The sequence below is a fragment of the Lithobates pipiens genome, unplaced genomic scaffold (assembly GCF_037356315.1).
Source record: "Lithobates pipiens isolate NorthernLeopardFrog02 unplaced genomic scaffold, aLitPip1_a1.2 Scaffold_16, whole genome shotgun sequence".
Classification (NCBI taxonomy): Eukaryota; Metazoa; Chordata; class Amphibia; order Anura; family Ranidae; genus Lithobates; species Lithobates pipiens.
Genome location: NW_027507748.1, coordinates 234,758,910 through 234,783,204, shown reverse-complemented (window position 1 = coordinate 234,783,204; position 24,295 = coordinate 234,758,910). Strand labels below are relative to the sequence as shown.

General features: G+C 45.8%; 1 protein-coding gene across 2 annotated transcripts in view; it reads left to right on the top strand.

Annotated features, from left to right (window-relative positions):
• LOC143982459 (C4b-binding protein alpha chain-like) overlaps positions 1 to 24,295 on the top strand; it is a 577,061-nt gene that overhangs the window by 419,788 nt on the left and 132,978 nt on the right. For both annotated transcript variants that reach the window (XM_077481180.1, XM_077481181.1), the window contains exon 15: positions 4,687 to 4,731. In XM_077481180.1, coding sequence (XP_077337306.1) covers positions 4,687 to 4,731 — 45 coding nt within the window. The remainder of the gene's footprint in view (positions 1 to 4,686; positions 4,732 to 24,295) is intronic.

The window sequence follows — 24,295 nt, the reverse complement described above, 5'->3', positions numbered from 1 at the left end:
CCCCCCCTCCAGTGCCACAATCGGCACCTTTCAGGGGGGAGGGGGGTGCAGTTACCTGGATAATCCAACTTAAAGGCTCCATTTCCTGATTCCCATACCCAAGATGGCGGCGGCAGGACCCGACAGGCGACCTAGAGATCGGCTTCGGGTGCCGACATCGCGGGCGTGCTGGACAGGTAAGTGTCACTATTTTAAAAGTCAGCAGCTGCAGTATTTGTAGCTGCTGGCTTTTAAAAAAAAAAAAAAAAACGCGGAGTCCCGGTGGACTCCCGCTTTAAGTGGTTAAACAGTCATGTCTGATTATGCTGTGTCCATTTTATCATGTTCTGTTTCATACACTATGTGGATATGGATCCTAGAATTTGACATGTTACAAGTCAATACCTCCATGCAGGGCCGCTGATAAGCCAGTACAACTGACCCTGTTGTAACGGGTCCGGCCAGCAGGGGGGGCCCGAGCAATCTTAACAGCATTTAGAATAATAATAAAAAAAAAAAAAAGTCTGACTGCACAGGGCTGACCAAGGGAGGAGGAGAGCATCACCCCAGGAGCCTGGATCTCAGATAACACAGGGGTCTATGGATAAGAGAAGAGCTGACATGCATTCCTATCAGCACCCGAGCCTCCCTCCCCCCTCCTCAGGAAGGACAGAACACCGCAGCTCTCCTCAAGGCAAGATAACAGGTGACAGATAGCATTCTTCTCCTGTGATCACCATTGTTCTGCCTCTGTACAAATTTGTGCTGTAAACTTGCCCTGCACCTCAGCAGGACAGGTCTGGTGGAAGTGAAAGCTAAATGCATGAATATGTTAGGAAAACAATGGGACTTTTCAGGTACTACACACAGATGCATTTCACAAAATTATTATTTTAATATATGTCTATGTTGAATACATTTATGTAGCACCTGAAAAGTCCCAGTATATTCCTAACATATTCATAAAGTTGAGTATTAACAGCAAAGAAAGTGTATACATATATACAGTTAGGGCCATAAATATTTGGACAGTGACACAAGTTTTGTTATTTTAGCTGTTTACAAAAACATGTTCAGAAATACAATTATATATATAATATGGGCTGAAAGTGCACACTCCCAGCTGCAATATGAGAGTTTCCACATCCAAATCGGAGAAAGGGTTTAGGAATCATAGCTCTGTAATGCATAGCCTCCTCTTTTTCAAGGGACCAAAAGTAATTGGACAATGGACTCTAAGGGCTGCAATTAACTCTGAAGGCATCTCCCTCGTTAACCTGTAATCAATGAAGTAGTTAAAAGGTCTGGGGTTGATTCCAGGTGTGTGGTTTTGCATTTAGAAGCTGTTGCTGTGACCAGACAACATGCGGTCAAAGGAACTCTCAATTGAGGTGAAGCAGAACATCCTGAGGCTGAAAAAAAAGAAAAAATCCATCAGAGAGATAGCAGACATGCTTGGAGTAGCAAAATCAACAGTCGGGTACATTCTGAGAAAAAAGGAATTGACTGGTGAGCTTGGGAACTCAAAAAGGGCTGGGCGTCCACGGAAGACAACAGTGGTGGATGATCGCCGCATACTTTCTTTGGGGAAGAAGAACCCGTTCACAACATCAACTGAAGTCCAGAACACTCTCAGGGAAGTAGGTGTATCTGTCTCTAAGTCAACAGTAAAGAGAAGACTCCATGAAAGTAAATACAAAGGGTTCACATGTAGATGCAAACCATTCATCAATTCCAAAAATAGACAGGCCAGAGTTAAATTTGCCCAAAAAGCTGGTCAGTTGATGGGAAGATAGATGGAGCCAAATACATGGCAATCTTAGGAGAAAACCTGTATAAGTCTGCAAAAGAGAGTGGGGCGGAGGTTCACCTTCCAGCAGGACAACAACCCTAAACATACTGCCAGTATGTTTGGAATAGTGTAAATAAGGGGTCTCAAAACTATGGTCCTCCAGTTGTTCAGGAACTACAATTCACATCAAGCCTAGCCATGCCTGTGAATTTCAGCGTTTTACAATGCCTCATGGAATGTGTAGTTCTGCAACAGCTGGAGGGCCATAGTTTGGAGATCCCTGGTTTAGATCAAAGCATATTCATGTGTTGGAATTGCCCTGCCAAAGTTCAGGCCTAAATCCAATTGAGAATCCCTGGCAAGACTTGAAAATTGCTGTTCAGACACTCTCCATCTAATTTGACAGAGCTTGAGCTATTTTGCAAAATGAGACATACCCAAAAAGACTTTCAGCTGTAATTGCAGAGAAGGGTGGTCCTACAAAGCATTGACTCGGGGGGGCTGAATACAAATGCACAACATACTTTTCAGATATTTATTTGAGAACCATTTATCTTTTTCCTTCCACTTCACAATTATGTGCCACTTTGTGTTGGTCTTTCACATAAAATCTCAATAAAATACATTCACGTTTTTGGTTATAAGATGACAAAATGTGGAACATTTCAAGGGGAATTAATACTTTTCCAAGGCACTGTACATCCCACCATAGGTGGATCTCATAAATGTTTTTGTCATCTGCACGTTGTACAGAAAAAAAAAATTTCTCTTGATATTTCACTCTGCCACTCTTTAGCTCCCATAGGTTGAGGAAAGAAAAAACAGGAATTTTTTGTTACTCACCATGAAATTCCTTTCTCTGAGTTCATTAACAGGCACAACACCTAACCCTATTTTGGAGATATGACTTCTAATGCCACGTACACACAATCGGACTATCCGGCAGACTTGGTCCGACAGACAAACTGCCGGACTTTGCAGCGGAGGTCCGCCAGACTTTCCAAATGAGCAGACCTGCCCACACACGACCGGACTGTTCCGGCGGACAAGGTCCGGCAGAAAATCCGCCGGACTATGGCGGGAGTCCGCCAGACTTTTGAAATGAACGGACTTGCCCACACATGGAGAAAAGTCCTTTCATTTTGAACGTGGATAAGGAGGCCCCCAGATACTGGCCCCCCACCCTATGTGAATGAGTATGGGCTACGGTGTACCCCTACCCATTCACCTGGTGAAAAAAGTGTAAATAAAAAAACACACGATTTTAAAATAATTTATTAGACAGCTCTGGTGATCTTCTTCCGTCTTGGGGGGTCTCTTCTCGCTGGACTCCTCCGCTATCTTCTGCTAGCTCTTTTACTAGCAGATGAGCCAGGCTTCTTCGTCGTCGCCACCCCTGTCCGGGGGTGTTCTTCCAACTTCGGGGTCCCGCTCTTCGGTTCTTCTTGCCGGGCCTCCGCTATCTTATAGCTCTTATACTACCGTTGGCCCGGTCTTCTGTCGCCGCCACTACCTTCTTCTCTTCTTCCTTGCGATGTTGATACAACGCTCTCTCTGGCCGCAATGACAGGGACGCGTTGTGTGGTGACTTATATAGGGACAAGGGGCGGGGTCACTGGGTTATATCACATGGTGACCCTGCCCCTTATGATGACACAATCCCCTTCCCCAAAGCACCCTCCATGTTGAGGGCATGCGGCCTGGTACAGCTCAGAAGGGGGGGTGCTCGCTTGTCCCCACCCCCTTTCCTGACCGGCCAGGCTGCCTGCTTGGATAAGGGCCTACTATGGACTTTGCGGGGGCCCCCATGCCGTTTTTTTGGCATAGGGGTTTACCTTTAAGTCCATACCAGGTGACGGGGCTAGCAACGTGTCAATCTCCCCGATGGAAGTGGCGACATTGACTTCCTTCCCTGGTTCCATCTACCTGGAGCCATGTTCAAAATGAACAGACTTTACTCCGTGTGTGGGCAAGTCCGTTCATTTCAAAAGTCCGGTGGACTAGCACACAGACGGGCGGATTTTGAGTCAAAACTTCTTTCTAAGTCCGCCGGGCTTTTGGGAACAAAACGTCCGCCGGTGCCCACACACGGGTGGATTGTCCGGCGGACAATATGATCGTGTGTACGCGGCATAAGACTTCTTTGTGACTAACTGGCTTGCCTATAGTAGAGGTGTCCAACACCTGTAGGTGGTGCTATCTTTAGTTAGATTTGAGCATATCTGATCAGCACAGAGATGGCCTCAATTTTCATGGTTATAAGTTTAAGAAAGGTGTCAGTATTCTCTTTTAACCTCTTTCCACCAACATGGTGCATATATGTAGCCTCTCGTGGGTGGGCTTTAACACTCAGCGGGCACATATATTTGTAAACCGTTTACTGTGCTGAGAGTGCACACACTGCGTACTCCCAGCACAGCAGCTAACATGTAATGTAAAGGTCCCAATGCATACTTGTGATCAGGAGCTTTCTGATCATGTGAGCGCTGTGACAGACAATCACAGCAGTCACATGTACGGAATGCTCGCCTCCCAGCATTTCAATCCAGTTAAATGCCCAAGAGGCGGCAGCGGGAACGGTTAAGGATTCAGTGGGGTTAATCTTAGTTATATCAGGAATTTTATGTAGATCAATCTGATCGATAAGATCCTTGGGTTCATTCAACTAGTCTTTTAGGGGTGGCCCCTAAGGATGGGGAACCCTGTACATTTATGCGACTGTGAAAAATCTGTGATACGACTAGTGTTAGAATTAGGTACCCCATCTCCTTGTATGTTACCTCACACCTTGCGATAAGACAAATGTGAAGCTGAATTGTGTTGATCCATTATACGCTTTTTGTGATTCTGTTCAGCTGTGAACTCATCACCCTTGTATGATCTTTTGTTCTAATGTGTACTTTTCTTGTTGCCAGAATGTGAAACTTGTGAAGACGTGGAAGAAGGGGGTGAGCCGGAAGGTGAATATACTACATTTTCATGTTCTATGAACAAAGCAGCTTTTCTATGAGGCCTCATGCGCACTGGATGTTTTTTGACGTTTTTACAGCAGCTGTTTTTGGCTGTAGAAGTTTTTTTCTACAGTCATTAAACTCTCCATCATGTTATCCTACGTGTCCATGCACACATAGGCTGTTATCGGCAGTTTTAGGCAGTGCCGTTTTTGAGCAGTAAAAAAACAAAACTAGTGGTTTCTGAGAGACCTTTTTCAGCTGTAAAAATGCTCTCGGCATCTGGGGGCCCCATTATTAAAGTGGCTCCAGGTAGACTGGACCAGGGAAGGAAGTCAATGTCGCCACCTCCATCGGGGAGATTGACACGTTGCTAGCCCCATCACCTGGTATGGACTTAAAGGTAAACCCCTATGCCAGGTGTGGGGGTCCCCCCAAAGTCCAAGCACGCAGCCCGGCCGGTCAGGAAAGGGGGTGGAGACAAGCAAGCGCCGAATTCCGGTAAGCCCCCCACCCGCAGACCCCGACAACCAACGGCCAGGGTTGTCGGGAAGAGGCCCTTGTCCTCATCAACATGGGGACAAGGTGCTTTGGGGTGGGGGGGCCGCAGGGCCTCCCTTCCTCAAAGCACCCTCCCATGTTGAGGGCACGAGGCCTGGTATGGCTCAGGAGGGGGGGTGGCGCTCGCTCGTCCCCACCCCCTTTCCTGACCGGCCGGCTGTGTGCTCGGATAAGGGTCTTCTATGGACTTTGGGGGGGCCCCCACGCCGTTTTTTCGGTGTAGGGGTTTCCCTTTAAGTCCACACCAGGTGATGGGGCTAGCGAGGTGTCAACCTCGCCGATGGAGGCGGCGACATTGACTTCCTTCCCTGGTCCCATCTACCTGGAGCCACGTTCAAAATGAACAGACTTTACTCCGTGTGTGGGCAAGTCTGTTCATTTCAGAAGTCTGGCGGACTAGCACACAGACAGGCGGATTGTCAACCGGACTGCCGAGTTCGGCGGACAATTTTGAGTCAAAACTTCTTTCTAAGTCGGCCGGACTTTTGGGAACAAAAAGTCAGCCGGAGCCCACACACAGGCGGATTGTCCGGTGGACTCTGGTCTGCCGGACCAAGTCCGCCGGATAATCTGATCATGTGTACGTGGCATAAAACTGCTTTGTGACTAACTGGCTTGCCTATAGTAGAGGTGTCCAACACCTGTAGGTGGTACTATCTTTAGTTAGATTTGAGCAGCTGCTGATCCACACAGAGATGGCCTCAATTTTCATGGTTATAAGTTTAAGAAAGGTGTCAATATTCTCTTTTAACCTCTTTCCACCAACATGGTGCATATATGTAGCCTCTCGGTGGGTGGGCTTTAACACTCAGCGGGGAAATATATTTGTAAACAGTTTACTGTGCTGAGAGTGCACACACTGCGTACTCCTAGCACAGCAGCTAACATGTAATGTAAAGCTCCCAATGCATACTTGCTATCAGGTGCTTTCTGATCATGTGACCGCTGTGACAGACAATCACAGCAGTCACATGTACGGAATTCCCGCCTCCCGGCATTTCAATCCAGTTAAATGCCCAAGAGGCGGCAGCGGGAAGGGTTAAGGATTCAGTGGGGTTAATCTCAGTTATATCAGCAATTTTATGTAGACCAATGTGATCGATAAGATCCTTGGGTTCATTCAACTAGTCTTTTAGGGATGGCCCCTAAGTTTGGGGAAGGATAAAAAAACGATAACATGGAAAAATGCTAATAAACTCTAATAAAACACTATTGCAAAAATGTTGAAACTTTGAAAATGTTGCAAAGCTACTAACATTTTTATAATGTTTTTTTAACCCACAGTGTGCATGAGGCCTTATTGTTCAGTCTATTTCTGCCATTTCAATTTGACCATTTGTTTCCTTCTGTAATTTATCTTGTTAAACCTTTTTCTCCCTTTTAATTAATATGTTGTTATTTGAAATGTTCTAAGTGTTCTTTAGGTTTATTATCAAGCTCCATGTGCAAGGCATTGATTTAGTAGATGAACCAATTTGGATCTGTATTTGTTGAATATATTTTTCAAGATTATCCAATTGCAGCTTAAAGCGGAGGTCCACCCTAAAATGGACCTCCGCTCATCGGAATCCCCCCCCCTCCGGCGCCACAATCGGCACCTTTCAGGGGGGAGGGGGGTGCAGTTACCTGGATAATCCAGGTAACTGCACCCACTTCCGGGCTAGCTCTCTGCGGAAAGGGGCGTACGTTACGCCCCTTTCCGCAAGCGCCCGCCCCCTTCAGCAAGTGCCCCGCTGCCTGCTGGGAAACACACAGCTCCCAGAGGCAGCGGGGACCGTCCGGATTGCGCCGCGCGGCTCGCGCATGCGCAGTAGGGAACCGGGAAATGAAGCGGAAAGGCTTCATTTCCTGATTCCCATACCCAAGATGGCGGCGGCACGAGCGAGCGATCGGCTTCGGGTGCCGACATCGCGGGCGCGCTGGACAGGTAAGTGTCACTATTTAAAAGTCAGCAGCTGCAGTATTTGTAGCTGCTGGCTTTTAAAAAAAAAAAAAAAAACACGGAGTCCCGGTGGACTCCCGCTTTAAGTTCACTAATTAAGAGAATCATCATATTTTTAGAAAATGCTATGAGGCTATGCTTCAATTTCATTTAAGGTCCCCTGTTATATTTTAGGAAAAAAAATAGGAAAAATGTGGACTCTCTGTCCAAATGGATTATAACCCTCATCCATATAGTTTTCAAAAGTTTTCATGTGCCAATTCTTTCCAAAATATTGCTCAAGTTCAAGAAAGATATGAAGTAAAATTGTCCTGTTGTCCAAATGTTGATTGATGAAAAGCAGACATAAGATTTTCCTATTCCACGCCTTGATATTCCTTCAAAATGATATAACATACAGTAAATGCACAAATATTTATTTTCATACATCAGGGGACACAGAGCCATAGTAGTTACTATGTGGGTTGTAGGCCACCTTTAGGTGATGGACACTGGCACGCCCTAAGACAAGAAGTGCACTCCCTAAATAACCCCTCCCACTACTGGGAGTACCTCAGTTTTTTCGCCAGTGTCTAAGGTATTGGTTATGAGTAAAGTTGTGCTGTGCTGAGCTCCACTGGTGCAGTCCTTGCTTGGGCTAGCCATGCTGACTGGATCCATTCAAAGTGTCCTTTTTTGAGCCAAATTTAATGGTACCCGGGCCTCGTATCCAAAGAAATTAGGTTTTGCCTGTAAATGCTTCTCTTTTTAGAGAGCTGGACCCTGGGATCCAGTACTTTTTGGTAGTGAGGCCATAAAGTTTTACTGGCAGGGTGCTGTTGCAGGTCCAGGATCGTGGATTTCCTCTAGGTTCCCCAGCTTCTGAAGGTTTAACAGAACCCATTGTAAAGGGTGAAGATTGGGTCTGTTTACCACAGAAAACCCTGCAGCAGGAAAGGTAAGTGGAGTTTTCTAAGAAATCTTTTGAATTTTCTTATGAATGTCTCCTTTAATAATAAAAATGTTGTCATGCCTATGTGTCACCACTGGGGGCTGTATTAAGCACTCACTGCCTCATGCCGGAAACAGTGCCGAACACTTCCTCCTTTCCTCCGGCCAAAGCAGCAGAGCCTCCGGTAAGCCTAAGGGGAATTTGTCTCCCCGCCTGTTGCCCCCTGTCATGGTTATGCAGTAATCTTTCTCTGTCAGCTTACCTCTCCTCATGTGTTCAAACTAAGAGGCCAGCCACTCTCACCTGGCTATTTTTATAACCTCTCCTCTAAGCATGGCTCCAACACAGGCCGTATCAGGAAACCCTATTTTCAGGAAACCCTACCTGTGCACTGCAAGCCAGCGGTGCTGATCAACCATTGTGTGTTTTGGCTTCCTGTTTCCTGCCTGCCGATTGCTCTTCATTTGTCTCTGTTACCTTGGCATGTTCTCGACTATTCCTGTCTGCTCTTGACCCTGACCTTTTGGCGTTTCCCCCACTATCCCTGCTTGCCTGTGACCCTGAACCTTTGGCATGTACTCTGTTGTTCCCGTTTGCTGGTCACCCTGACCTCTGCCTTGTCCCTTTTTTTTCTAGCCTACTGCTTCCTTCTCCTGGAGTCTACCGTGAGCTGCCAGACTGTAGCGCAGCCCATCCTCGCCAATTGAGGCTCTGGTGAACACCTGCTGGCTCTTAGACTCCGCGCCCTGAGGAATCTATGCTCTAGCTCCCACTGGGATCTGTGTTAGTGATCCAATAGACCTGCTTCCTGAACCTCCCTGGGTACTATCCGCAGCAGTCAGTCCTAGGGTCCACTATCTTAGCGGTGTACTTCCGACTCCTATGGAGTGCATCTGTCACCTGGTCTCAGGTGACCTGACACCCCCCATGCTGGGATTCCCCCTCTTGTGGGGGGAAAAGCACCTGATTCCATTTTTTCAGAACGGAAAAAGTGCGGCCGCTCGGCGGCTTTTGTAAACCCCCCCACCATGCTTGCTCTAGGTCTGAGGGTACCTGTAGTCTGCCGCTCGCTCGGGAAAACCTGTCATTTTTTTAAATGGGGGTGGAGCTGTAGGCAACGTGGGGGCAGGGCTAATGGCGTTGGCGTTCAACGCCAGGTGCACGTGGAGGTAAGCTTTTAAAAGCACACCATGTACTGCTGATGGCTGTGGAGGGACACGAGCAAAGAGATGGCATTGTTCAGGTTTAGTGACACAGGCATTTTTCCTTTTGACACATTGTTACTTCTGCAGGCTGGGCATTAATAGCAGCAATATTTTGCTGGACTATAGCCCTAGCACTGTATGCATTCCTTCTGGTAGTGCCTCTGCTTTGTGCATCAGGCTATGAGTGGAAGGGGGACAAGGAACTCCTCAAAGGGTTCTAAGGGATCAATTGTTTTACAGCAACCTACATCCATGTCCAAGAAAATTTCATCCTCCTCCAAGAGTGATGTGGCTGGTGAGAGTGAGCCGTCAGGGGAGACTGGTTTTGCAGCAGCGCTGGACACTTCAGCCCCTATAAATATCACCCAGGAGGTTTTTTCTTCTACCATTTCAAGTTTGGAACAGAAGATTGATGGTATGATCACTTTCCATAGTGGATCCAAGTGTGGCAGATCCCCATCCAGTGCTCAAGACCCTCATTCTGAGGTACAAGGGGCACAGGATCAGGAAGTTCTTCCCAAAGATCAGGAAGACGCTGATATCTCCTCTTCTGAGGATCCTAATATAGAGGGTGTAGTCTCACAAGAAAGTTTGTTGGTACACTTCCTTGTTGTTGGTTCGCTCAACTTTTTTGCTGCCTGTAGTGCAGTCTATTGATGAGCCCACCTCTGGTTTGGGATCACTAAAGCTTCCCCCATTTGGGGATGCCTTTCCTATCCATTCATGGCTAAAAAAGCTGATGTATTCTGAATGGGATCCATTCTTCCATTCAGCTGTGCATGAAATTGTTAGGAAAGATGGTGGCCTCTTTCAAGGCCGTCTCTTATGCGCAGTTTCATTCAAGACTGCTACAAAACACCATTCTGTTGGCCTGGAACAAGAAGGTCCAAGCTTTGGACATTCCAATGCACACACACCCCCCCCGAGGTGCGTCAGATACTCAATTGGTGGTTGATATCCAGCAACCTCCAAAAGGGGAAATACTTTCCATCAGTATCCTGGAAAGTGGTAACAACGGATGCCAGCCTTCTAGGCTGGGGAGCAGTCCTGGAAGAAGCATCTGTCAGGGGAAGTGGTCCAAGTCTAAAAGGACCTTGCCCATCAACATTATAGAAATTTGGGAAGTACATCTGGCCCTAGAGGCCTGGATGCTCAGACTACGGAATTGTCCTGTCAGAATTTAATCCGACAATGCCATGGCTGTGGCCTACATCAATCGCCAAGGGGGCACGAGAAGTCGTGCAGCCCAAAAAGAGATGAATCATGTTCTAGCTTTGGCAGAAAGCAACGTTCATTGCCTATCAGCGCTTTTCATTCCGGGGATAGAAAATTGGCAGGCGCACTACTTGAGTCACCAACAACTGTTTCCGGGAAAATGGTCCCTTCACCCCAACATTTTTCTGCTGATATGTCAAAAATGGGGTGTTCTGGATGTGGATCTGTTCATGTCCAGATTCAACAACAAAGTCGACCACTTTGTGTCAAGGACGAGGGATCCGCTAGTGTGCAGAACAGACGCCTTGGTCTTTCCGTGGAATCAGTTTTCACTGATCTATGCGCTTCTTCCAGTTCTGCTGCTTCCGCGCCTTCTCCGCAGGGTCAAGCAGGAACAGAAAGAGGTGATTCTGGTGGCCCAGAAGATCTTTGTTTGTCGAGATCATAAAGATGGCGGTAGGGGACCCTTGGACCCTGCCGCTGTGGCCAGACCTTCTCGCACAAGGTCCGGTATTCCATCCTACCTTACAAAACGCTAAATTTAATGGTTTGGCCATTGAAACCCACATTCTAACGGACCGTGGGTTATCTACTTCAGTAGTGTCTACTTTGGTTAATGCTAGAAAGCCGGCCTCCAGCGTCGTATACTATAGAGTCTGGAAGGCATATGTCATAGGTAGGATCCTTGAATTCCTGCAAATGGTATTGGAAATTAAGCTGGCCTTGAGTACTGTCAAGGGTCAGATGTCGGCCTTATCAGTATTCTTTCAACGGCCTCTTGCTTCTTACTCTCTGGTACGTAGTTTTATTCAGGAGGGTAGCGTGGATTAAACCCCCCATCAGGGCACCCCTGAATCCTTGGGATTTGAATTTAGTCTTGTCGGCTTTACAGAAACCGCCTTTTGAGCATATATGGGAAATTCCCTTGGTTCTTTTGAGGAGGAAAAATTTTTGGTTGCCATATCCTCTGCCAGAAGGGTATCGGAATTGGCGGCTCTGTCTTGTAAAGAGCCATATTTGATCATGCATAAGGATAAGGTGGTATTGCGGCCTCATCCTGAATGCCTACCAAAGGTAGTGACAGGTTTTCATTTAAACCAGGATATTATTCTGCCTTCTTTTTTCCCCGGAATCTCGATCTAGGGAAGCAAAGTCACTACATTCCCTTGATGTAGTGAGAGCGGTCAAGGTCTATTTAAAAGGAGACCGCTCAGATTCGTAAAATAGATGTTTTGTTTGTGCTGCCAGAGGGTCCTAAAAGAGGACAGGCAGCATGAAAATCTACTATTCCCAAATGGATTGGTCAAGTGATTGTTCAAGCTTATGGTCTAAAGAAGAAAATTCCTCCTTTTCATGTTAAATCACACTCCACCAGGACTGTTAGTAACTCTTGAGCTGTGCATCACCAGGCCTCTATGGCTCAGATATGCAACGTCACGACTTGGTCTTCAGTCCATACATTTACCAGATTCTATCAATTCGATGTAAAAGGTCATGAGGATATTGCTTTGGGCGTAGATACTGCAGGCTGCAGTATAAGTCCTCTTGCCTCTTAATGCCCTACCTTTTTTGTTGTCTCCCTCCCTTCAGTTGCCATTGCTATGGGACATGTCCCCTGATGTATGAAAATAAAACAGGAATTTTTCAAATGGCTTACCTGTAAAATCCATTTCTTTGAAGTACATCAGGGGACACAGAAGTCCCTCCCTTCTTTGGTATACACGTATATGGCTTGGCTACAAAACTGAGGTACTCCCAGTAGTGGGAGGGTTTATATAGGGAGTGCACTTCTTGTCTTAGGGCGTGCCAGTGTCCATCACCTGAAGGTGGCCTATAACCCACATAGCAACTACTATGGCTCTTTGTCCCCTGATGTACTTCAAAGAAGAGGATTTTACAGGTAAGCTAAAGTTAAAAATCCTGTTATTGATTTTCAGTGACTTAACTGGACAAAACCATGGGCGTTTTCTACCCTGATACACCACTAAGATAATAATCCCAGACTGTATGTGCTATTTGGTGCCAACATCAAAAATGAAAAAAAGTTTTTTTAATAAAAGAAGTCATATAGTAAAAAATAAAAAATGGCTGCCATGATAAGTATACTCTGGGCTTTTTTTCAGCTGGAGCGTGGGGGGACGCAGTTATTGAAGGAGGAGTCTATTGTTGCGGGAGGGGGGTCAGTTGATGCTTAGAGGGATCTACTCTTGAGGGAGGGGTCTATTGTTTCAGGTTGCTGGAGGGTCTAATAATGTTGACTGCGTTGGGTATCTATTGTTGCTGGGGGGTTCTATTGTTTAGGAAGAAATATATTGCTGCTGGGGGGGTCTTATATTGCTCATCAATTGTTGCTGGAAGGAATCTATGGTTGAGGGAGGGGTCTATTTTTGCTGGCTGCTGGAGGGTCCATTACTGTTGTCTGCTGGGAGAGCTATTGTTGCTGGTAGGGGTCTACTATTCCTGGAGTAGATCTGTTGTTACTGGGGGGGTTTGTTGCAGGGGTTATTTTGTTGCTGACTGCAGGGGATCCATTTTACTGCTTTTTTTGTTATCATATAACAAATTCAATACAATTTAGGGGATGGAGACAAGGGACAGTGCTCGGAGACAAGGGGTGACTTGAAAGAGGGGAGTACCTGCACCTATTTTTTGAGAAAAAAAGCCCAGAGTATACTAAAATGGTCATCTAGACGTACTGTAAATATCACCGAACTGCTCTAGTTCACACATCAAATCTATAATGGGTCAATTTTTGTTGTGATCAACAAATCATTCCATATGGAATAAGCTAACACATTTTAATTTGAATAATCTTCAGGAGTTGGAGGTCTAATCTTCAGGAGATGGTAGATCTATGGTATAGTACATATACAGCTTAAAATGACACAGTACAAGAATATACACACAATAATCACCCCATCTTAATGTGGATTTCCAGTTATGTCATGTTAAAGAGTGTTTACATGTGTTGAAACAGCCACAGTATATAAAAGTCCATTCCTCCAATATTCAGTAGCTCACAAAATCTGCCACTGTGAGGGAGCTGGCGAGAATACACCAAGATTGCAGTAGATACTTGAAAAAGCTAAAGGGTTTATAAAGTCCCATGGTTTTTCAACTATGCATTAAGGTGAAAAAAACCTCTGTGCTTCAGCTGCCCCCCAGACCCCCCTTTTTCTTACCTGAACCCGATCGTTCCAATGACGAGCACAAGCCCAGTGGCTCCAGCCTCTGTCTCCAGTCCTCATTGGATAGATTGATAGCAGCAGGAGCCGTCAGGATGTGAACAAGGCAGGACGTGTCTACACAGAGCTTCACATCATCCTGAACAATCCGGCTTCATCTAGGGGAATTCTCTCACTTCAGTACCTCATACATACATCCCTGTAAACGGGTGATCGCAGGCTCCATGTAGACCCAAAAATCGGCACTGGCACAGCAAACTCTCAGGTCCCAGTGCTCACAGAAGGCCAAACCTGCATGTACGGCGGCTGCCATCTTGCCCGTTCATACAACCTGGTCTGGCCATCCAGATCAGCCTGCACAGAGGATGGAGGGGGGGAAGTCTGCTGCAGGCGGGAATCCCTCATCTGCCCCCTCATATTCCTTGACCTCCAGGGGTTTGGCTGCTAAGGGAGCTGACTCAAAGTGGACCGGGGATCATCCAACTTCTGACATTACAAAGCCGATCCTGGCGGCCATTGACGAATCCAGGGCTGCTCTTATACTGCAGATTGATCATCTTGCCTCTGAATGCACCCTGATCAGGCATGATCTGGACAATATTAGGAGCAGGCTGATAGAAGCTGAGGGGTGAATATCGGAGGTGGAGGACTCTACCACACATACTGCACAACTGGCTGAATTGAGGGCCCAGGGGAGCTCAATTGGGGACGTAGAAAATAGAAAGCATTGCAACAACATCAGAGTGGTGGAATTGCCGGAAAAGTCTGAGAGGCACAATCCGACCCAGTTTGTGGAGAAATTCTTTGAAAATCTACTGCAGCTACCACAAGTCTCCCCTACTTATGTGATGGAAAGGGCCCATTCGGTACCCACAAGCTAATGCCCTGCTGAAAATATGCCGAGACCGTTCCTAGTGTGGTTCCTAAATTTCAGAGACCGGGACTGGATCCTAACAGGCACGCAAAAAGGATGAGCTGCCTTATGTAAATGACAAAATAATACTTTTTCCTGATTTTGCTGTGGAAATGCAGAAGAAACGCCGCTGTTATACTGAGGTAAGCAAGCGTCTGAGGATAATGGGCCTAAAGTATAGTATGCTCTATCCGAGCAAGTTGCGGGTGAAATACCAAGGTACTGTAATATTTTTTGAGTCTTCCAGAGATGCTATGGACTGGCTTGATGCCATTTAAACATTTTCCTCACTGCTACATCTGGGTTCTGGAAGCTGTTCCTATGATTAGGTTTATAGGCCGTTGAATCTCCTTGGTGTGCCTGTTTTACCAGTTTTTTAGCGCATGGGTTCCTGTTCTGACATTATTTGGTTATTAATTTTTCATTGTTTGCCTCATTTACAATGCTGCTTGCATTAGCTGCCTGTCTGCATCAGGGATGTCATTGCTCTTGTTTAATAAAATGGTGCAGTTTCTCCTCCTGTGCTCTGGAGTCATGGTATGAGCTCATGGACTGTGCTACAGTTTTGTATGTTTTTTTCTTTTTCTCCTGGGTTTGCCTGTGTTTTTCTTTTTTTCTAATTTGCAGATTACTATTTTGTGCTAATTTACTGTCAATTTGGGTTTTGGGTATACGCTAAATGCCAGGTTTTTATTTTTTCTGTTAGTGTAGCAAGCTCCCAGACCTCCTTTAGTCTGAGAACCTCTAGAGCCAGGAGCTGCTGACATACTTATGTATAGAGTGGGTTGTAAGGCATGGTGGGTGTAATGCAAGATAGGTTAATGGGCGCCAGACACTTCTTGAATGCAAAGAGATTTTATTTCTCTTGAACAGAACTTTGGGAGAGAGATTTAGGGGCAGGACACCCGTAGGTAGTTGCAATGTGAATAAGCAGACTCCAATACTTCTACATGCAGGGAAAGGCAACCAGCAAGACACCATATCTGCATGTGTAGGAATGCTGTCTCCTATGGCAACAGTCTTAAAACAGTTCCTAACACGAGTTGTAACAAACTTTTTATTTTCTCTACAGTCAATTCTTGTAGGCTCTCAGCCCACTGAGCTCCCTATCTCTCTCACTAGACTTGCTGATTCACTGCGACCAAATTCCTTGAGCTCTTCCAATCTTCACATAAGTATCTTCTTCAAGCGTCACCCCCACTTCTCTGCTGGGTCCCAAGCTTGGCATTCCAGATACTTCTCAAACTTCACCCCACTAGCCTTCACGGTCCCTGGCTTGGCACACAAGGCTGCTCTGCAAGCATCACCTCTGCTGCCTTGGTCCCAGGCTTGACACCTGCTGAAGTATCCCAATTATTCACTGTCCCTGGTTGGTGAGAATACTGCTCCGGTACCTGTTTCAGCTACTCACTGTGGTCCCTGGTAATAAGGTGGTTGGTCCCTTAGTAGCGACAGCTTCCCCTCTACCTCTGACCACAACAGGTTCTCTGGCTGGCAGAACCATCACTTCTGGTTGGATTGCAAGCCGCAGCCCCAACCCTACGCTGCTCTCTTGCTTCTGGATAGGCCCTCAGATAGCCAAGCAGCCAAACATGCCCAAGATAGGCCCAAACTCCGGTTTAGCAGCCTGGGCAGTACAAAACACAATCACCCAGACAGCTGTCCAAGTGGCACATAACCATGATCACCTGACTCCCCCCCCCGCCCGGCCACAATATGTAGGTTCTCCCAGCAGGCAAAGGGATTTAAGAAAACCCCTGCCCATTGGCTGAGGTACCCCCTATACACCTAATCTTTCCTTGCTTTGCCCTTGTCTTATATAATGTCACCAGGTACCCAGCCATATAGCGGCAGAAGAGAGAAGTGCAGCAATTCCAGACTTGGGGTGAACTCAATTGATCCCTAACAATGACCAAGGTAACTACACCTGGCAGGTTAATTTAGGAGCAAGCCTACCTTAAACATCAGGCAAGGTGCTACATCAGGTTTTACAGCAGGGTATATTTTTCTTGTTCCCATGCGCCATATTGTGGGGAATCTATACAATTACATCTTACATATTTTTCATTTTGCAGCTGCTTTTCTTGTCCTCAGGAGCCATCTTATGCAATTACATCATAATATCCATATTTTTATTTGCAGCATCTCAGGAATACATATGGAATATAAGGGGTCTTAATGATAAAGTTAAAAGAGCAGCTGTGTTTGCATATCTGAAGGCAGCCAGACCACATATTGTTCCTCTGCAGGATGGGAAAGGTCTTAACTCTAGTAGGCCATGGCTACAGAAAAAATGTATCATGCCTCTTATTCCTCTTATGCCAGAGGGGTGACTATTTTGCTTAGTAAAAGTGTCCCTTGCAGTGTTCAAAAGGGGATGTCTGACACAGGAGAGCGATATATTATCCTAGTGTTGGAAATTTTCCAGTTAACAATGGTATTGGCCACCTTTCATGCTCAATTATTATGTGACATGTTGGTAGTGTTGTCTCCACTTATACAACTTCCTCTACTTCTGGATAGTGATTTTTAATGGCATTCTAGATGGCAGGCTATATGCCACAGATTTTTTTTATCATGGGTGTCTACTGCCCAACTTACTGATTTGTGACGGTGGAAGAATCCGGGAGTTTTGGGCTACTCTTGTTTCTCTTGTATCTAAAAAACAGCATTGAGAATTGATCTTGCTTTCATCAATCCCCAATGCTTACATTTGGTACATGCTGTCACTTATTTGGCAGGGGAATTGTCAAATCATGATCCTTTATGGAGATCATCACCTGGTTGGCTACTGGTGGAGCAAGTACAAACGCCTATGTCTGAGTTCTGGGAAAGGAATGCTTCCTCTGCTGAGAATACGGTGGTCTGGGACACTTTCAAGGCGGTAATGAGAGGTTACTATATATCTGCCATCAAGGCAGTTTGTAAGGCAGACATGGCAGAAAAGGAAATGTTGCAGTCTGAAAAGCGTAGGTTGGAGGTGGAATACGTAGCTGCCCCTGGGGATGCCACCTTTGCATCCTCGGAGGGAGCCAAGCGTTGGCTTACTTTGTTTGACACAAATCTCGCACACACTACTCTGCATCACAGGGCTGAATCACTCTTTAAAAATGGCAAGTTACTGGCCATATTGGTGGCAGATCGGAGAGCTCCCATTAGTGTACCCTGTATACGTTATCAGCTATGGGATATGCTTACTGACCCTGATGCTATTGTGCATCACTCTGTGGAGTACTATTTGGATCTTTTTTTCTCCTATACCGACTTATGATAGAGGAGAATTATTTTGTCCAGCCTCCCCATCCTGAGTTCGGAGGATGATGATAGAGCATGGTTGGACCAGGATATTACTCTCAAAGAAATAGAAGTGGCCATTCTGTCATTTTCTTCAAATAAATCTCCAGGCCCGGATGGTTTTCCAGTGGAGTGGTATAGGCAATATTCTGAAACCCTGGGCATAAGATTGCAAACTTTGTACTTACACTGTTTTGAGAATTGGGCTCTACCTTCCTCTATGTTGGATGCTTATGTGGTACTCATAGCTAAACCGGGTAAGGATCCAACCTGTTGTTCCTCATATAGACCAATAGCACTCCTTAATGCTGATCTTAAAATTCTCACAAAGGTTTTGGCTACTAGATTGTCTACAGTGCTTCCATCCCCTGTTGTGGACCAAACTGGCTTTATGCCGGGGAAGTCCATGGACACCAATTTAAGTTGCCTCTTTACCCACTTGAAGATCACCCACAATACCACTGGGACTATGGCTGTGGTTTCATTAGATATGGCTAAGGCCTTTGACACAGTGGATTGGGGTTATATTGCCATGGTGTTGGAGCGTATGGGGTTTGGGCTAAAATATTGTAAATGGGCATCCCTGCTATATAGCAAACGTAGAATGGCGCTAAAGATCGGGTCTTCAACCTCTCCCTTTTTTGACGTGGGTAGGGAAACCAGGCAGGGCTGCCCTTTGTCCCCCTTCCTGTTTTCCCTAATGATCAAACCATTGGCAGTGGCACGGCATTCCCCCCCACCTCCCCTTGGAAGTCGGGAACATTAAAGAGTGTTTGGCACTGTATGCAGACGACAGGCTGCTATTCTTAAAAGATCCGAGTATGTCTCTTTGTGTGGTTCTTGGTATTTTGGTTAATTTTGTGACCTTTTCAGGTCTTAAAGTAAATTGAGATAAATTCTATATTATTCCTTTAGATCCTGATACCAGGGCTGCAGTGGATCCTAGGTTTCCACTACAGTGGGTCACTCAGTTTACCAGTCTGGGGGTTCACATCTCTGCTAAGGTTGTGGACTATTTTACTCTGAATCTGCAGCCCCTACTAGATCTTTTAAGGAGGAGATGGGGAGGATAAACTTTTTAAAAATTAAGATACAATCCTTTTTCCGTCAAGATCATGGCTTCTTTTATATGGGGGAGCTCCCCACCCAGAATAGGCCTTGTGGCACTACAGAAGCCCTGAGGACATGGAGGCCTTGCTCTCGAAGATCTTTTTAAATACTTCTTAGCTGGCCAGGGAGTTTTTGCCTTGTGATGGCTTATTGGGGATGATGGGGATTCTGCCGCGATCTTGATCATAGTAAAAAAGTTATACTTGGCACACAGATATTTGAGGTCATAAATAGGCATATGAAACATTGCTTGGAAGTGTCGTGTACAATTGTTTGTTTTGGCAGAGTTCCAAGCTGAAGACATGATTTTTTTCCCTTTCTTCAAGCTGGAATACTTACCTTTTTATTCAAGTTTAACACATGGAGGCACTCCTAGTATCCACTGGAGCACCTGTGTGGGACACCCTAAAAAGTTTGTTCTGGTGTCCCACACTAGTTCTCCTGCGTCCAGATGTGTAAACAGCTGCTGAGTGTCCTCTCCTTACACTGAATCAAGTTTGCATTTCATTCTAGTTACAAACCCATCTAGACAACAATGTACTAAACTTCTTTGAATGCAAATACAGTAGGCCTGAACAAATGTAGTTAACCTGTATCTGCCAAAAACATCTTATTAATGGGTGAACAAACAATGTTTAATACGAACGATTGCTGTGCTCACAAACCTGATTGTTGCCATTTTAAACTGTACAACAGTAAAGAAATGCACATGGAGCAGCATGCAGATAATAATAGGGACACGTGACAAATACTTTTTTGAAGAACTGTCTTGATCCTCCTGTACTGACCGTGCTCCCTCAATTTCAGGTCTGACCAGCTTTTTGCTTAGTTGATCCTTGGATCGTTATACCCCAAAATCCTGTGCAGCCTTTTCACAACTTTAGTCATGATCTTGGCCTTTCTCACATTTGGGTTTGGGTACAGTCCATGCTTCCCATTATAGTCGATCTTCTTCAAAATGTCTACCATCTCTACAAATTACATATTTGAGGCTTTAAATCTCCTCCAGGATCAGGACGTTCGTGGCTCCGGCCTTTTGTCGTTGCTGCTGCTGTCTGCATGTATTTGTTCTTTCTCCACCATGTGCTCTCCCACTGCGCCTAAAGCGATGGGGGGGGGGGAGGGGGGGGGAGAAATACTAGAAAGAAGGTCGGGTGTGCAGAGTTTAATGCATGAGCAGTGTATAAAAAGCGGAACGAGCATGCGTTGTATGTATTATCATTGAGCCAAGGAAGGAGTATCGGAAGCGCCGATCGTTCTAACAAAAGGTACAATTTTAACTTGGGGCATCAGTGGCCTATACTACTAAGAGATTGCGGCCTATATTAGGACAAGATTAGGAGAGTTTAGCCTGACATTAGGGTTTGTCATGTGTTGTGTCTTGCAGATAAAATGGATTGATTCAACGATCATGATTTCCTACCGCAATTAATTGATTTGTACAGAGAACTGCCCTGTCTGTGGCAGACAAAACACCCCTTTTATACAAATCGACTAAAGAGGCAGGCAGCACTGGATAAAGTGCTCGAATTTGTGAAGCCGCAGATCCCCACTGCAACCATGCCCTATTTGAAGTGCAAAATTGGTGGCCTGAGGAGCACTTATAATAGGGAGCACAAAAAGGTCCAGGATTCCATGAGATCAGGTGTATGTATGCAGGCTGTGGTACTATGACAGGCTGTGGTTTCTGTCAGACCAGACTAAAATCGGGTCATCACTCTCAACCCTTCCTTCCACCCTTCTTTCCACTCTTCCTTCCACCCCAGCTGAGGCATCTGATGTCCAACCCGGGCCTTCCACCCAGGAAGGTGTGGAGGAGCCCAGCTTGAGTCAGGTATAGCATTGTTAAACATATTTCTCAAAATTGTGAGTGATTGATGAACAATAAACTCAAACTATGTCCCATTTTCATACACAGGAAAGCCTCAGTCAGGAAGAGACCGTGGAAAGTGGCAGCCAGGAGGTGGCAGGGGAAAGTGGCAGCCAGGAGGTGGCAGGGGAAAGTGGCAGCCAGGAGGTGGTGGGAGTAAGTGGCAGCCAGGAGGTGCAAGCGTGTAAGGAAGATGAGAGAGTGATGGCCTGGGTTCAGTCTGGTCTGGCAAAAGATGCAGGCTGCTGTAAGCCCACAGCCTGGGGACATATATGTCATCTGCTGCTTTTGCTTATCTCTCCCTGGACTGGATTGTGCTCCCTATTAAATGGACTCCTCTGGCTACCAATTTTGCATGTCAATTAGTTGATATGTGCCCTGGGGTACAAAGGCTTCCCTAATTCACCAGTTTATCCAGCGTTGCCTTCCTCTTTATTTTGTTATGGTCCCTTAATAAATGTCTATTTTTTTTTTTTTTGCAGAAATCATTGGCTATGTGTTTTAATTAAAAAAGAACAATTTGCTTGTGAGTAGGCAGGTACATTTTAAAAATACAAGGTCAAATTAACACCAACCAACCTCCTTGAGGTTAAAAAATACAAGTTCAAACAAAAAATATTATGGAGATCAGTAGGAAAAAAACAGGAGATCTTGATGAAAAAACAAAAATAAAAAGTGGATCACTATAAAAAAAAAAAAGGAGATCTTCATAAAAAATGAAAATGGAGATCTTCAAAAAAATCACTATAAAAATGAATTCTAAAAATTATTATAGAGATCTGTCGAAAAAAATAACAAATATTCAGACGTTCACGAGAAATAATAAATAAATCAGTTTGTGAGAACTCAGTTTTAAGAGAATGTGCTGCATTAAAAGATTTTTAAATTTGCAGCGTGACTAATGTACTATCTCCATTACGAACACTAGTTTTACCAGACCGAGCGCTTCCGTCTCATACTTGATTCAGAGCATGCGTGGAATGCACACATGTACACAATGTACACGCGCTCGGAATATTCGACAGTGGATTTTGTTTGTGGAAAATTTGAGAACCAGCTCTCAAATTTTTGAAAAAAATATCAGATGAATTTCCTACAATAAGCTCCCATCGAACCTTTGTTGTTGGAAAATCCGATCGTGTATATGTGGCATTATGCTCTGTTCAATGGGAGCTTGTTTTGATGGAAATTCCGAACGTGTGTAGGCTCCATCGGACTTTTACCGTCGGAATTTCAGACACACAAAATTTGAGATCTGGCTCTCAAATTTTCCAACAACAAAATCCGTTCTCGTAAATTCCGATCATGTGTACTCAATTCCGATGCACATGTGTACTCAATTCCGATGCACAAAGTTCCATGCATGCTAGGAATCGAGCAGAAGAGCCACACTGGCTATTGAATTTCATTTTTCTTGGCTCGTCATACGCGTTGCACGTCACCGCGTTCTTGACATTCGGAATTTCTGACAAGAAGATTTGTGTGACCGTATGTATGCAAGACAAGTTTGAGCCAACATCTGAAAACATTTCCGTCGGGGAAAAAAACATGAATTTCTCTTATATTCACTGACCGACACAGCTCTTCTCTTACCCATTGGGTTGTAATGCCATATTACTAGGAAAGTGGTTGTCGCTCCGCTTTTGCATGCGAGTCTTGGGTCTCATGGTAGCCTCCTTGGAGGCAGTACCTTATGCCCAGTTCCACACCAGAGTCCTGCAGAAGGAGATTTTGACAAAACGGGACAAATCTCCATTGTCCCTGGATCGTCAGATCCAGAGCCAGTCAGTCAGAGACTCACTGATCTGGTGTTTGAGGTCCCCAGTCATTCAGTCTAGGAAATCGTTCCTGCCTCTGAAGTGGACAGTGATCACAACGGACGCCAGCCTATCCGGCTGGGGTGGAGTGATGGGGGTTCAGTCAGCTCAGGGCCTCTGGTCGACTGAAGAATCCAAGTTGCCGATCGATATGCTCGAGTTGAGATTGATCAGGCTATGCCTCTCCACGTGGTCGATGAGAATTCAGGGGCGTCCGATCAGGATCCAGTCAGACAATGCCATGGCTGTGGCATACATCACTCTCCAAGGGGGAACAAGAAGCTCAGCCGCCTCACGGGAGGTCGCTCACATACTTTGGTGGGCAGAAAGACACGTACCGGCCCTGTCGGCCATTTACATCCTGGGAGTGGAGAACTGGCAGGCGGACTATCTGAGTCACCAGATGCTGGACCTAGGAGAATGGGCGTTGAATCCGGAGATATTCAGGTTACTGTGCCTGAAGTGGTGCACACCAGACGTGGATCTTCTGGCCTCCCATCTCAATCGGAAGGTGCCAAGATTCGTGTCCAGGACAAGAGATCTGTAGGCAGACGCGTCAGACATGCTGGTGACTCCGTGGGATCAGTACCAGCTGATCTATGCCTTTCCTCCTCTGAAACTATTACCATGTCTGCTTTGCAGAGTGGAAGCCGAGGGAATCCCAGTAATACTTGTTGCCCCAGATTGGCCTCAGTGTCTATGGTACGCAGACCTGGTGTGTCTGGTGGCAGACGCTCCCTGGCGACTGCCGTTGTGAGAGGACCTTCTGCCTCAAGGTCCGATTCTCCACCCTGCTTTACCATCGCTGGCTTTAACGGTATGGCTATTGAGAGCCAGGTGTTGAGGAACCGGGGCCTCTCGGACTCGGTGATCCCAACTATGTTTAAGGGAACAAAAATCATCTTCCTGGAAGATATACCATTGTACCTGGAAGGCCTACATCTCCGTGTGTGAGGAGAAAGTATGGGATCCGCGCTCCTTTTCTATATCCAGGATCCTACTGTTTCTTTAGCAAGGAGTAGACCAGAAATTGGCGTTAAGCACCATTAAGGGGCAAATTTCAGCCTTGGCTGTCTTTTTTTTTAGCGACCCCCTGGCGTCTCACTCATTAGTGAGTACCTTTGTTCAGGGGGTACAACATGTAGTCCCTCTGGTGCGTCTACCGTTACCCCCATGGGATTTGAAACTGGTGCTATCGCGCTTTAAAAACCGCCGTTTGAAAATATCAGGGAGATTCCCCTGTTGATTCTTTCCCAGAAAGTGGTCTTTTTAGTGGCCATCACATTGGCCAGGAGGGTTTTGGAACTGGTGGCCTTGTCTTGCAGGTCGCCTTATCTGATTATCCACAAGGATAAGGTGGTGGTGTGGCCACAACTGTCTTTTCTACCAAAAAGTGGTCTTGGCTTTTCATATTAATGAGGACATTGTATTGCCATCTCTCTGTCCTAAGCCAAAACACCCTAAGGAGGTGGCCTTTCACGCCCTGGACGTGGTTCTGGCTCTGAAGGTGTATTTATATACCACTGCTCC